This window comes from Lipotes vexillifer, unplaced genomic scaffold (assembly GCF_000442215.2).
Source record: "Lipotes vexillifer unplaced genomic scaffold, Lipotes_vexillifer_v1.1 scaffold1235, whole genome shotgun sequence".
NCBI classification, from domain to species: Eukaryota; Metazoa; Chordata; class Mammalia; order Artiodactyla; family Lipotidae; genus Lipotes; species Lipotes vexillifer.
Genome location: NW_006775530.1, coordinates 1,347,183 through 1,362,599, shown reverse-complemented (window position 1 = coordinate 1,362,599; position 15,417 = coordinate 1,347,183). Strand labels below are relative to the sequence as shown.

Below are 15,417 nucleotides of genomic sequence, written 5' to 3'. Positions count from 1 at the left end.
TCTTTCCCTTTTACAGCTGCATGGTATTCCATTATGTGGATATGCTACTGTTTATTCATCAGTTCTCTATTAATGGATATTTGGGTTGTTTTAAGCCTTTTGTTAATGTAAGAATTACTTTTACTGGACTCAGTGGGTCCATCGCTTGGGGTGCTTAGCCAATGAACACACCAAGTACTTTTTTTAAAAAAAATAATTAACTTATTTACTTATTTATTATTTTTGGCTGCATTGTTTCTGTGCGGGGGCTTTTCTCTAGTTGCGGAGAGCGGGGGCTACTCTTTGTTGTGGTGCGAGGGCTTTTCATTGCGGTGGCTTCTCTTGTTGTGGAGCACCGGCTCTAGAGCACAGGCTCAGTAGTTGTGGTGCACAGGCTTAGTTGCTCTGCAGCATGTGGAATCTTCCCGGACCAGGGCTTGAACCCGTGTCCCCTGCATTGGCAGGTGGATTCTTAACCACTGTGCCACCGGCGAAGTCCCAAGTACTTTCTTAAAGCAGAAGACAAGTAAGGAGTCAGGGAGATAGTGTTACTGAGTCCAGGCTCTTACTGCTCACTGCTCTCCCATGACAGGCCAATAAATCGAGAGACAGGTGTTGGGGCAGGGAATAGCGGCTTTTTCCGGAAAACCGGCAGACTGAGAAGATGGTGGACTAGGGTCCGAAAGAACCATCTTACCTGAGTTAGAATTCAGGCTTCTTTTATACCTAAAGGGGAAAGGGTGTGGCTTGTTGTTGCAGACTTCTTAGTACTGGCCAGACCCACATTCTTGCAGCTGTCTTGCATAGGTCTAGTTATGATGTTCCTATAAACCTCCAACTGAGAAAAATGTTTTCTCTTCTCCAACTTTTTATCTCTATGTGAAAGGAAAAGTGTTATACCTTTAAAGGTCAAGCCTGGGAGGCAGAGCATTGAGAAAAGGCTATCATGTATATTTCAGGCAATAGGCAACATTCTTTTTACAAAGGTGCCAGCCAGCATGACTAAGTACAGACAGCAGGGCACAAAGGTTAGAGCTAAAGGAATAGCTCCAGTATGGAGTCAGGTTTGTTCTTTGTTACAGTAGCTCTCAAAGTACTGTCTCCCCTAACCACTGGACCAGGGAAGGTTTAAGCCTGGGGGGCATGCATATTCATGAAATGGCAGGCATGATCATCCGTAAGCATTATAATGAGGCAACAGTTACTCCAGGTTGCCCAAAACTGCAAGCAAGCAGGTGCTTGGGTGTTTGCTTGTACTGTAGTATCTTGTTGGATGTATTGTAACCCTTTTAGGACAGCTGGTATCTGGAACTTTCTGTGATTTAATGATTTAAGTCAGTTTCTGCAAAACAACCCCATCCCTCCCCTACTGCTGCCTAGCTAACAATATGGCAATGAGTAGCTTTGTGTATATGTCACTTTGCATTTTTGCCTGTGTATCTATCTTAGGATAGATTCCTAAAAGAGGGATTGCTGGGCCAATGGTTAAATGCTTATGTAATTTTCTAGATATTGCCAAATTTCTCTTAGGGATGTACCATTTTAGCCCCTTACCAGCCATGTATGAGAGTGTGTGTTTCTGTAAAACACAAAATGTGTTATAAAAACTTTTGGATTTTAGCCACTTGATAGATGGGAAGTGATATTTCAGTATAGTTTTAATTTACTTTTCTCTTAGGAGCAAGGTTGATCATATGTTCATGTTTAAGAGCAATTTGCATTTCTTTTTCTGTAAACTGTTCATATCTTTTGCCCGTGTAGTGTTTCATACTCTGTTCACTTTAGAATATATTTAGTGAACATGTCATTAAATAATGTTCAACATAGTTTAATGGCTTCAAATAATCCATTTTTCATTCATTCAGTAACTACTTATATTGAACAGCAACTGTGTGTCAGACAGGCCTTGTTCCAGGCAAGAATACAGCAGTGAACAAAATAGAGCAACATCCCTGTCCTCAAGGAGTTTTTATTCTAGTTGGCGGAGAGACAATAATAAACAAAATAAATATTACATATACATATAGTATGTTGGATACAGGTAGACCATAATTTACTCAACATGTATTTCTAATTTTACACTATTATAAATAATGCATTGTTGAACACCCTTTTAGTTACCATCAATTGCAGTTTGATCCTTTCTTAGAAGATATATTAATCTTAGTTTTGAAGTCTATTGCTGCTTGAATTCATTTATATTTTCAACATTTTATTATGGTTTTATAACCATAACCCACCTTTTCATATTATGTTTTTAGTAGTCATCCTGGGATTACAATGTACATCCTTAATTTTTCACAATCTGGTTAGAATTAATATTGTACTACGTCACAGAACTCATAAAAACCTTGCAACTATAAGGGTCCTTTTACAGCTCCCCGCCCCTTTTAGGTTTTATGCTGTAGTTTTCATGTTTATCTATGTAAGTTATAAATCCCATAATACAATTTTATAAATTTGGCTTTAGACAGTTACATATATTTAAAGAAATTAAGAGGAAAAAATTAGTCTTTTATATTTACCCACATATTTACCATCTCTGATGCTTTTCCTTCTTTCCTGAAGATCCAAGTTTCCATCTGGTACTGTTTTCCTTCAGCTTGAAGAACTTAAACATTTCTTTGTATTCCGGATCTGCTGGCAGTCAGTTATCTTAGTTTTCATTGTTCTGAAAATGTCTTAATTTTACTTTCATTTTTGTAGGTTACTTTTTATTGGATATAGAATAGTGAGTTGACAGGTTTTTTTTCCCCCCTGTCAGCACTTTAAAGATGTTTTTCTACTGTCTTTTAGCATTCATTGCTTGTGATGGTTAGTTCACAGCCATTCATAGCATTGGTCCCCTGTAAGTGTCATATTTTTCTGACTGCTTTCAAGATTTTCTCTTTATCTCTGGTTTTAACAATTGACTATAATATGTGTAGATGTTATTTTCTTTCTACTTATCCTGATTGGGTATCACTGAGCTTACTGAATCTGTAAATTTATGTTTTTTTCACTAAATTTTAGAAAATTTTGATCATTATTTCTTCACATCCTTTTGTGCTCCATTTTCTCTCCTTTCCTTTTATTCTAGTTAGTCTCTGTTTTATTACAAATAGATCATTGGATATTGTTCACAGATCCTAAGGCTCTATTTCTTTAAAATGTTTTTCTCTTTGTTGTTCAGATTGGATAATTTCTAGGGATATATCTTCAAGTTAACTAATTTCTTTTTTTGGGGGTCATCTCAAAGCTGTAAAGTACATCAATTGATTTTTTAAAAATTTCAGGTATTTTATTTTTAAATTCTAGTATTTCCATGTGGGTTTTTAAAAATACTTTCTACTTTTTTGCCCTGAGTCCCCATTTGTTCATTCATAATGAATACTTTCCATCACATCCTTTTTTTTTTTTGGCTGTGCCGTGTGGCATGTGGGATCTTAGTTCCCCAACCAGAGATCAAATCCATGTCTCTTCCAGTGGAAGTGCAGAGTCTTAACCACTGGACTGCCAGGGAAGTCCCTCCATCATGTCCTTGAACATAGTTATAAGAGCTGCTTGAAAATCTCTGTTCAATCTGACACCTGGGTCATTTAGGATCAGTCTCCATTGATTGTCTTTCTCTTGAGGTGGGTCATGTTTTCATGTTTCTTTATCTGTCTAGAACTTTTGGATTGTATAATGGACATCATGTAGTATATGCTGTTGAAACTCTGGATTCTGTTATAGTCCTCCAGAGAGTATTGATTTTTTTTGTTTTGTTTTGTTTTTCTTTTTTGGCTGCACATCGTGGCTTGTGGAATCTTAGTTCCCCGACTGGGGATTGAACCCGTGCCCTCGGCAGTGAAAGTGTAGAGTCCTAACCACTGGCCCACCAGAGAATCCCTGTTTTGTTTTGTTTTAAAGTAGGCAATTAACTTGACTGATTGCCTACTCCAAGCTCTGTCTCTTCTGTGGTGGGCAGCAACTCTTTTCAGTTCTTTTAATCTTAGCTGACCTGTTTGAAGTTCTTCCCACACATGCTTAGTTCAAAGATTAGCCAGAGATTTGGGCACAGTTTATATAGAATTGGGGGCTCTTCCTCTCTGGTTCTATCCTTTCTGATATTTCTCTTCTTATTTTCCACCTGCTGTAGTTGCCCTGAATTCTGTGCTTTGGTTCTCAAGCCAGTAAGACAATGGATTTCTCTTAGAATTTTAGCTATGCTAAGGTCTAACCCCAGACTAAAAGGCAAGAAAAAGCAGGAAACTTACTCAGTGCTGTTTTTCCCTTCTGAGTGCCTTCCCTAGTTTTTGCTCACTTTTGTCACCTTCAGGCACCTTCAGATATTTGCTTTTTACATTTTGTCCAGAGTTGATAGTTGTTATCTTGTGGGAGTGTTGGTCTTATAGGAGTTTCTTGTTTTTGTTTTTTTGTAATAGGAGTTTTAAGGAGATCTTTATTTTTTTTAATTTTTTATAAATTTATTTATTTATTTTTGGCTGCATTGGGTCTTCATTGCTGCGTGCGGGCTTTCTCTAGTTGCGGCGAGCGGGGGCTACTCTTCATTGCAGTGCGCAGGCTTCTTATTGTGGTGGCTTCTCTTGTGGAGCACTGGCTCTAGGTGCACGGGCTTCAGTAGTTGTGGCACGTGGGCTCAGTAGTTGTGGCACGTGGGCTCAGTAGTTGTGGCTCGTGGGCTCTAGAGCGCAGGCTCAGTAGTTGTGGCGCACAGGCTTAGTTGCTCCACGGCATGTGGGATCTTCCCAGACCAGGGCTCGAACCCATGTCCCCTGCATTGTCAGGCGGATTCTTAACCACTGTGCCACCAGGGAAGTCCTAAGGAGATCTTTATTAATTACTCTTTTCATTCATTCTTTTACTCAGTCAACTAACAAATACACATTTGGGGCTTACTTTATGTACTATGCAAAGCACAGACCAAACAAGAGAGACATGGTGTTTACCCTCATTAAGTTTAAACTCTGATAGAGAAGAAAGAAAATAAACACCAATAAAATAATTACTGATTGTGATAAGTACTACTGAGAAAAGAAATTGGGTGTTATCACAGAGTTAATAGTGTGGGGCATGGCTTTTAGATTGGTCAAGGAAGGCCACTCCGGAGGAGATAATATTTAGATTGAGACTTCTAGATACCTATGACTCAGCATTTCCACTTAAGGTATATACACATCAGGAGTGTATGTGCACACTTCCACCAAGAGAAATCTATTTTAAATATTAAGAAGATCTGATGTGTGAAAAGTAGACTTTTGGGAGAGGAGGAGTATAAGTAGGGAAACCAGTTAAGAGGCTGCTGCCGTAGTTCAGTTTAAAGATGTTCATGGCTTAGAGAAAGGTTGTAGTCATGAGGTGGAGAAAATTGAATGAATTTGAGAAACATTTAGTATGCAGAACAGACAAGACTTGGTGATGGATTGGATAAAAGAGAAAAGGAAAAGGATGGAGATGTAACCAGTTAGTAACCTGGTTAGATTGTAGTAGGGAGTGAAAGGTACCCGTGAGAGTCAACAATTTGTTGAATTTCAAATGCCTAAAAACATCCAAGTGGAGATTTCATTCAGCAGTTGGAAATATGTCCCTGGAACTTAGAGGGTAGACATGAGCCAGACATGTAAACTTGGGAGCTGTTCGCTTACAGATCATTTTTAAAGACCTGGGCCTGAATAAGATTGTCGAGGAAGAGAGTGCAGAGTTCAGGACCAGCCTTGGAACATTTTGATATCTGGTAGAGGAAAAGAAGCCAGCGGAGGAGACATTGCAAGATGGCCGTGGAGGTAGGAGGAAAACCAGGAAAGAGTGAAAGAGTGGTTTCTGTCCCAGAAACCGAGAGGGGAGTGTTTCAAGGAGTGAGTCAGCAAGGATGTCAACTGCTGAGAGTGTATATGAGCTCCTTCACCGGGAGAGGGCAGTAAAGACCATTTTAAGAAAGTTCAGGAAAAATTGAGAATATATATTTTGGGGGGAATGTGATTAAGTTAATCTTTCTGCACCCTTCGTCTATATTCTGTGATCTGCCTCACTAGAATGTAAGTTACACGAGGGAAAGGACTTCGCTTTGTCCTTTATCCCTGGGATCTGGAACAGTTTGACTGAATGAACCTTCTGTGGTAAATGTTTAGCTTTTTAGATTTCTGTTCTGGCTACAATTTAAGCCCAGTAAGTTGATTAAGACCTGGCCTCTGCCCTCAGAAACAAACTAGAAGTATGTTAGGTACACTATCCTAACTACATCCAGAGTGCTATAGGAAGGCAGGGAAAGTGGTCTTGAATTCTGCCTAGGCTAGGGTGGCACAACTACTTTCTAGAAGTAATGACATCTGAGCCAGGCCTCAGAGGATGAACTGGAGGAGGCAAGGCATTCCACATGGAGGAAAGTACAGTTTGTTTTCCATGTATGTAATTTCCTTTATCTTTCTTCAAAAGGATCAGGCGCAAGTTCACTACAGATCACGAAACATGATGTCCTGTTGACTACTTTAAAATCTAACCTGTCTGCTTTGGAGGACAAGTTTCTGAAGGATCCTCACTGGAAGAAATTGAAACTCCTAAGGGATGAAATTGCTAATGAGGCAGAATGGCGACAGGACTGTATGGATGTCACCTGGCGTTTTACTTCCCAAACCTTACTGTTGCTGTTGTGCTTGAAGGAAACCATGATCCGCCTTGCAGTTGAGTTCAATCCAGGTAAACCCAACCCGAGGACTCCAGAAGCTGCTCCTGCCCTGAGCCCGGATACACTTAGTATCTCACAGCAAAAGACTGTCCAGTCAGTTTTGCAGTTTGTAGTTACCTTGGGTGTCTGCCCCTATCTTGTGCCTGGTGTTGGAGTCCCTGTGAGTTACAGGACTGAGTTTGGTGCCGTTGTTCAGGACGTAGTGTGTCTCGATGCTGCCCCCAGTGCACCCCGGAGACTGTACACCAGCTGCAGGGTCCTCCTGAATGTTGCTCAGCACGCATCTCTGGGGAGCTTGATTTTCTGCCGCCATTTTGGGGATATCGCAGCAGGTCTGTGCCAGCTGGGATTCTGCCCAACCAAGAGAAAACCGCTAAATCCCAAGGAAGAGGTAAACATACGTTGAGAGAGTGTGTGAGAGTCTGTGTGAATATGTGTGTATAGTTGTGTGTAGTTGCTATAAAAGACAGTCTTAGTTCTTTGGAAAAGTGCTGATGGAAAGATCTAGAATTTTTATTGAATGTCCAAGTATCTCTGGTGGATAGATGATTCTTTATAGGGGGTTGGAGCTTTCATTTATTAAATACTAGTCCTTTCACACCTGGGGAGTCCATTTCACCTGTCCCTTCTAGCCATTTTTTGAAACAGCTGTTGCAGGCTATTTCTTTGAGCCTCTGTTTCCTCTTTTGTAAAATGTGTTTAATAATTGCAAGGTGGCTGTGAGGATTAAGGATAAAGTGTATAAAGTACCTAGCCCAATCCCCAGTAGTGCTCATCACAAAGTTATTACCATTAATATTAAACTATTCATGCCTCCTTCATTAAGTTCTTGGGAGGATTAAGGGAGATAGAGTATGCAGAGCACTGGGTACACTGCACAATCCAATCAGTGTTCATTGTTATTATTAGATGATAAGGGTATGTGCCTGTGTTTTGCTGACAGTCAGTAAGGATTTGAGTGTCTGGACTATAAAGGTGCCGTGGAGGTTACAGAAGCATTAGACGTTGTCCTTTTCTCAAACAGCTCACACAGTAATTGGGGAGACAAGGCTCACAAGTATAACATAGCAGTGACCACTACTCCCCCACGGGAGGATCACCAGCATCAGCACAGGAACCTAACCAGAAGAAGCTGTTAAGATATAAATGTATCCAGGGTCACACGTAGGGTAATTCCTTCCCTACTGCAGCCAGATTTCATAATGCCCACTCACCTCATTTCTCTGTCACCTTTCTATGTCACCCTCCAACTTGTTGCTTTTCTGTTTGTTCTCCTCTTCTATTCCCTCTTCTGCCTGTGCTCACAAAACAAAACAAAACAGAAAACATTTAAAAGCCATTGTCACCTGAGTAGTGACACGAAATTATGAGCTCCCCCAGTGCATTACATTTTGTGGAGCAGAGCTCTGTGCTCTTTACAACAGGGTGTGAATCTTGACAGCTCTATCAGTGCCTGCTGCCTGCACTTCCTTGAGATGGGGGTCCTGGAATTGCTATTGCTAGCGCTAAGCAGTGCCCAGGGGTTTCAGAGGAGGGAAAAGAAAAGAGAAACACAGAGAAAGGACCAAGTGAGGGGGTGGGAGGAGAAGGGGAGACATGGTGGGTGTACACTATGAAGCGGGACAAGTCCCAGCAATAACTGCTGCTCTAAGCAGCACCTATACCACAGTTTTGCTAAATTGTAAGGGGCAGGACTCTGAGAACTTGACTGTGAGGTTACCAAAGGGAGACAGTCTCTTGAGGCTCAGAGAGGGGGCCCAATTAAATAACACCCTTCTTTGCTTCCCAAGTTCTGAATCAATTAAAAGACAGTTAACAGAGTACGAGATGACCAGTCAAAATGTCCTCTTTATTACTCATAAAGGCAGAGTTGGAAGGTATATAGAGGGAGACAAATGGGTCTCCTAACAGTGCATTCCAGAATTAGACACAATTCTCACCCAGTTTTAAAGAGTGCCAGAAAACTGCAGCGCCTTCTGCCCCTTGGCAGGGGACATGCCCCTGAAAAATCTACGGCAGGGAAGAGCAGAACAGAATGTGTGCTCACTCCCAAGAGATAGAAGAGGAGCGAGCTCATCTGTGCTGCCAGAACTCACCAATCAGATAAATCAGTGCGATCTCCTGCCCCGAAGTGGGTGAGGGGATGGAGAGAGGGCCAGGAGTGTTTCAGTATTATAGCTTCCTCCAGGTAGAAGGAAATCAAGAGGCAAAAGAAGCTTGCCTCCCTCTCCCCCTACAAGGATCTTTGTTTAGTATTGCAAAGCATTGCCTTCTATTGCCTGCCTAGTTTGTATTCCACAAAAGCCAAATACGTGTTTCTTTTAGGTGTTAACCGAAGACGAAAGAGCCCTGTCTAGGAAGGCTCTGAGAGACATCTTGGATCAAGTGTATCAACCATTAGCAGTCCGAGAATTACTTATCCTCCAGGGAGGACCACCCCAGGTATGCATGCCTGGGGACTCTTGTGGGTGAATCTTTAATGATAGTGTGTGGTGTACTGTCTTCTTCTCCTGGGAAATTAATCTAGTTGAGTCTTATTTCATCTCTTAGATTGTTAAATGGTATTTGTAGAGCTAAATTACACTGACCTTTGGGATAATTTAAAAGGGTTTTTCTTTTAGTGGAATGATGGACACTGTTCCCAGGAATATTGTAATCATTTTTTAAGGCTTATGACAAAAATATATTTTATTCATTCTCAAACGGGATCTTTTTTTTTTTTTAAACTAACATTTGGCTGTTTGACAATACATTCTTCTGGCAGAAGTGTTTGGACATCTTATTCTTTGAATGGAGTATTTGAAGTCAAGAAATTAAAATTAGAGCTATTAATGGACTATTCTTAGATCCATTTTTGAAAAATGTAATAGTATATATTCTGCTAGGCATCAGATAGTTTCTTTTTTCCTTAAAAATAATTATTTATGCAAAATGACTTAATTTGATGATGTAGCTGGATTTATCTGTTTTCTTTCAGTACCTAAATTTTAGTTATGAGTTTAGGTGAGTAAAGCATGAAGGGCCAAAGGAATTGGCTGTAGGACCAGCTGAAGCTGGCTACAAAGATATCTCCTAGTTGAAGTCATTTTCATCTCATCCTTAGAATACTACTGTAGCCTCACATTGGGCTCCTCTGGCTCATACTCTGCTTCTCTGAATGAATCCACAGTTTGCCAGATTAAACCAAATACATTATAAGAGCATGATGAGAAACAGAGGCTCTGGAGTTAGGCACACTGGAATTCAACCCCAGCGTGCAGTTGTTTGAATTAGTAAAAGCCTTTCCATCCCTCAGTTTCCTTACCCATAGAATGGGGATGGGGATGACAACAGACCCTTCCTTATAAGTTCCTTTTGAGACTGTGGGGGAGGTACTCACCGCAGTGCATGGCACATCATAACCCCTTCAATATATGGTAATTATTGATCTTCTTTAAATAAAAGAGAACAGGTTAGTTGGGATTAAATGTTTTTCTTTTACCAAGTTTTATGCTCACATAGTTAGACACAGTGAATGACCACACCATAGTTTGCGTTCTAGCCCAAAATAAGGGACACGAAGTCTGTTTTGTTCATGGTGGCTCCACAGAGCTCTCGAAAAGGAGTTCTTGAAGAAATCTAACTCTTCTTGAAACTGCCATGTCAAAAGGAATCAGAGCAGCTGAGACCATGGAGGCAAGGACTAATGTCCTCTCAGTGTTGTGAACTGTCCTCTTAGTGGTGAGTCATGCTCATAGGAGTCTTCTTTGGAAGCTAGATTTGATTGGAAGGACTGCATTCAGGTTGGTTACATTAACCTTGTGTCCCCCAAATCTGTATTTTATTCACAGACATGTTTGTCTATTTCTGGGTTTGAAATTTCACTTGATACTTCACTTGAAGAAGTTTCACTGTATTTTTACTTTCTTAAAAGTGATGCTGAAGTAGGTTTTGTAAAGGAGTCTTTTTTTTTTTAAGGGAAAAATTTTGCTCTTTTGAAGTCTGTATAGCATACGGTTAATCATCAGTATGACTCAGTATATTTGTATATTTTAGTTTCTACATATCTGTTACACTGACATTCAGTTCATACCTTTCCCTTCCTTTTTTAGTCCTACACAGATGGGAAGACACAAGTTATGTGTCGGGCCCCAGCTTGGCTCCGGCGTCTATGTGGGCAGCTCCTCTCTGAAAGGTTGATGAGACCCAGTGGTGTTCAGGCAGTAGTCCGGGGCATTTTGGAAGGAGCAGGTGGTAAGAAATAGATGTTTGTTACTTTGGTATCCACTTTCCTTTGAGTCACAGTGAAATATTGGTCTTTAGCATTTGACTGTAAAACCTGATGGAGACTAGACTTTGTGGAGAGTGAGGAGGTTAAATCTTAATGAGCTCCTTTTCCAAAGAAACTCATTTTCTTGCCATTCTTCCAAAAATAGTTGTGTTACACTGCTCATGTTGTTGACTAATGTTGTCAACTGTTTCAAATAACTTACACAATCAGAGGAAAACATTGCACAAAAAGTTTAAGTAAAACCCTATAGAAAATGTGAAATTCTCTGTGGAAAAGAGTCAGGGTGCTAAGAGTACTTAACCTCAGGACTTAAAATACGAAACAGTTCTCCTGAAGCTGGAGATAACCCAAGAGATGCAAACTTTGGGATGAAATTTTAGATTCATTTCCACAATTATATTCCCTTAGTCCTCATTAATAGAAAGAAGGTTCATTATCATGTTAAGTATGGTAGTAGTTTTTAATTTATATTTTTTGATTTTTAAACAAAATTATACATGCACATAGTTTAAAGAGTCGATAGGTCTATAAGGCTTTTAGAGAAAAATAGCAGTCCTTGGCAGCATTTCACTCCATTTCCCATCCTCGGAAGCAACCACTTTGATCATTTTTAGCAGGTTTCTTCTGGTATTTACTTCTCTTTTTCTAACTATAATGTGGTTACAGCACCTTCTTAATTTTTCAGTTTTAGGCATCATCTATCAACTCACCATGAGTGAAAAAGGATTTTGTTCTCTTTCACCCTACCATCATTTCAACCCTACCATCATTCATCCAAGCATACTTCCCATCCCCTTAATATAGTCATATCTTTTTTTTTTTTTTTTTTTTTGGTAATAATTATTTGAGCTATTCTCTTAGGATTTGTGCTGTTTTGTTTTTTTTTGCGGTACGCGGGCCTCTCACTGCTGTGGCCTCTCTTGTTGCAGAGCACAGGCTCTGCACGCGCAGGCTCAGCAGCCATGGCTCACAGGCCCAGCTGCTCCGCAGCATGTGGGATCCTCCCAGACCAGGGCACGAACCCATGTCCCCTGCATCGGCAGGCAGACTCTCAACCACTGCGCCACCAGGGAAGCCCTATAGTCATATCTTAGTTTTGGTTAGATCAATATTCAGTGTTTATACTGTTCTGTGTGATTACTATATACAGCTGAGCTACTGTAGTATACTTTTTTACACACTTTTGTACTTCCTGGAGTTAATAGCTATCTGTTTTGTTTGTCTGCTTAGTTTTGTATGTACTTATCACTAATCTGTTTTCTGACTGTGTCCCAGTTGTTTAAATCTCCTTTTAATACATTCAAATACACTAGCTATTCTATCCGTTTTATCTTCTTGAAGACATCTCTGTCTCTGAGTCTTCTGTTATTTGGACTAATTACCTCCACAGAGCTGTCATCCTAGGATCTCCCTTCACCTTTTTCCTGGTGATCCCCTTGGCTTTCTTTTGTATTTGGTCCCTTGTCTCCTGTATCCCCCGCACGTTAATTTCCTATTGCTGCTGTAACAAATTACCACAAACTTAGTGGCCTTTTGATGGAAAAAACATTTAAACTGAGTCCTGAATGCTGAGTAGGAATATGTTCATTGAAGAGTGAGGGAACACTCTATAGTTAGAGAGGATCCATGTATGAAGGAACTGACATAGGAAAGAACAGTGTTTTTGAGGAAATTTCAGTATGGGTAGAGCAGGGAGGGTAGAGAGTGCAGGGAAAGTGGTATGAGATGAGGGGAGGGGTGTGAAATGAGGGTGGAGGGGTGGGCAGGAACCACATCATGGAGGCATTTAGGCCTAGTTCAGGGTTTTGAACTTTATTCTGAGGGCAATGAGATACCACTGGAGGGTTTTAAGGAGAGAGACAGGATCAAATCTACATTTTAGAAATATATTTCTGGATGTATTGTGAAGAATGGGTTGAGTAAGGGCAGAGCAGGGAAAACAGTTAAGAAGAAGCAGTCATCTGAGAGATCACAGTGGTTTGGACCAATGCGGTGGCAGTGGAAATGCAGAGAAATGAGTGAATATAAGACGTATTTAAGGGGAAGAGTTGCCAGAACTTAATGAAGGGCTGGATATGTGGGGAGGGAGGAGGAGAGAGAGAATTGATCTTGACTTTCCATTTCTGGGGTGGTCAATGTACCTTGGTCCTGTCAGACAAAAGTGAGGTCAGTGTGGTTGGCAGACATTGGTAGATTTGGTCTGCAGTGGCTGTAATGTTGCCTCCCCAGTTCTGCCTGCAGTGGCTTCTAGGACCAATGAAATGGAAAATTAACAGTTACCTCTGAGAAGTTGTCACATGCAGATAGGTCCTTGCATCTTCTTTTTCCAGAGAAAGCTTAGACTTCACCCAAGGGCATGCAAATTGGGGAGCTGCTATAAGAAACTTAGAACCCTAATTTTGCTACTTATGCATATATGAATATATATATGGTTTATTCTCAATGATTTGAGGTAGTTTATATTTACTTGCATATTTGCCATTTCTGGTGTTCTTCGTTTCTTTGTGTAGATCCAAATTTTCCTTCTGCCTGAAGAGCTTGAACCTTTTTTTTTTTTTTTTTTTTTTTTTGCGGTGTGTGGGCCTCTCACTGTTGTGGCCTCTCCTACTGGGGAGCACAGGCTCCAGACGGGCAGGCTCAGCGGCCACGGCTCACGGGCCCAGCCGCTCCGCGGCATGTGGGATCTTCCCAGACCGGGGCACGAACCCGTGTCCCCTGCATCGGCAGGCGGACTCTCAACCACTGCGCCACCAGGGAAGCCCTCTAACCTTTTTTATAGTGCAGATCTACTGGCAATGAATTCCCTTAGCTCTTGTTTGTTTGAAAAAGCCTATTTCACCATCTTTTTTGAAAATATTTTTGCTGGATACAGAATTCTAGGTTGATCTCTTTTTCTTTTAGTGCTTTAAAGATGTTACTCCATTGTCTTCTGGCTTGCATGATTTCTGATGCAAAGTCTGTCATTTTTGTCTTGGTTCCTCTGTATCTGATACACCTTTTTTTTTCTAGCTGCTTTTAAGATTTTTCTGTTTATCACTGGTTTTTAGAAATTTGATTATGATATGCCTTGGTGTGGGTGGTTTTCTTCATGATTTTTCTGCTTAAGTTTTCTTAAGCTTCTTGGAGATGAGGGTTTATAGTTTTCATCATATTTGGAAATTTATCAGACATTATCTTCAAATATTTTTTTTCTGTCTTCCCTTCTTTTCTCTTTCTGGAATTTGAATTATACCTAATAGTATACTTAATATTGTCCTACAAGATACTGTTTCTCTGTTGATTTCTTTCAGTCTTTTTCTCTCTGTGTTTCATTTTGGATAATTTCTATTACTACATGTTCAAGTTTATTAATCTTTTATTCTACAGTATCTAATCTGCTATTAATTCCATCTGGCATATTTTTCATTTCAGATTTTTTTTTTTTTTGGCTGCGCTGCATGGCCTGTGGGATCTTAGTTCCCTGAACAGGGATTGAACCTCGGTCCTTGGCACTGAGAGCACAGAGTCCTAACCACTGGACCGCCAGGGAATTTCCCTCATTTATTATTTTTTTCATTACTAGAGGTTCAGTTTGGGTCTTTTTAATATCTTCCATTTCTTTCCTCATTATGATCATTCTTTTCTTTACCTTTTTGAAAATAGAGAATAAGTTTATAATAGCTGTTTAATGTCCTTGTCTCCTAATTGTCACCTCTGTTTTTATGTGTCTGTTTTTACTGATTTTTCCTTCTTGTTATGTTCCTTTTTGCTTCTTTGCATACGTAGTAGGTTTTTTAAATTGAGAAGTTATTCACATACCATAAAATTTACTCTTTTAAAGAGTACAGTTTAATGGTTTTTAGTATATTCACAGAGTTGTGTAACCATCACCAATATCTAATTCCAAAACATTTTCATCATTCCCCCCAAAAAACCTCTTGCCCATTAGCAATCACTCCCCATTCTCCCCTCCTCCAACCCTTTGTAAACACTAATCTGCTTTCTGTCTTGATGGATTTACCTATTCTAGATATTTCATCCAAATGGAATCATGCGATATGTGGTCTTTGGTGTCTGGTTTAAGTCACTTAGCATAATGTTATACCATGAATCAGTCCTTTGTTCCTTTTTATGACTGAAAATATTTCACTGAATGGATATGCCTGGTAATTTTTTAAAAAATTTATTTATTTTATTTTTGATTGTGTTGGGTCTTCGTTGCTGTGCACGGGCTCTCTCTAGTTGCAGCAAGCGGGGGCTACTCTTCATTGAGGTGCATGGGCTTCTCATTGCGGTGGCTTCTTTTGTTGTGGGGCATGGGCTCTAGGCATGTGAGCTTCAGTAGTTGTGGCATGCGGGTTAAGTAGTTGTGGCTCGTGGGCTCTAGAGCTCAGGATCATTAGTTGTGGCGCACGGGTTTAGTCGCTCTGCAGCATGTGGGATCTTCCCAGACCAGGGATCGAACCCATGTCCCCTGCATTGGCAGGCAGATTCTTAACCACTGTGCCACCAGGGAAGTCCCTTG

General features: G+C 40.4%; 1 protein-coding gene across 1 annotated transcript in view; it reads left to right on the top strand.

The window, feature by feature from the left end:
- Positions 1 to 15,417, top strand: part of TANGO6 (transport and golgi organization 6 homolog) — a 188,581-nt gene that overhangs the window by 6,628 nt on the left and 166,536 nt on the right. Inside the window, exons 2-4 of the mRNA XM_007449938.1 lie at positions 6,394 to 7,034; positions 8,969 to 9,085; positions 10,735 to 10,876. Coding sequence (XP_007450000.1) covers positions 6,394 to 7,034; positions 8,969 to 9,085; positions 10,735 to 10,876 — 900 coding nt within the window. The remainder of the gene's footprint in view (positions 1 to 6,393; positions 7,035 to 8,968; positions 9,086 to 10,734; positions 10,877 to 15,417) is intronic.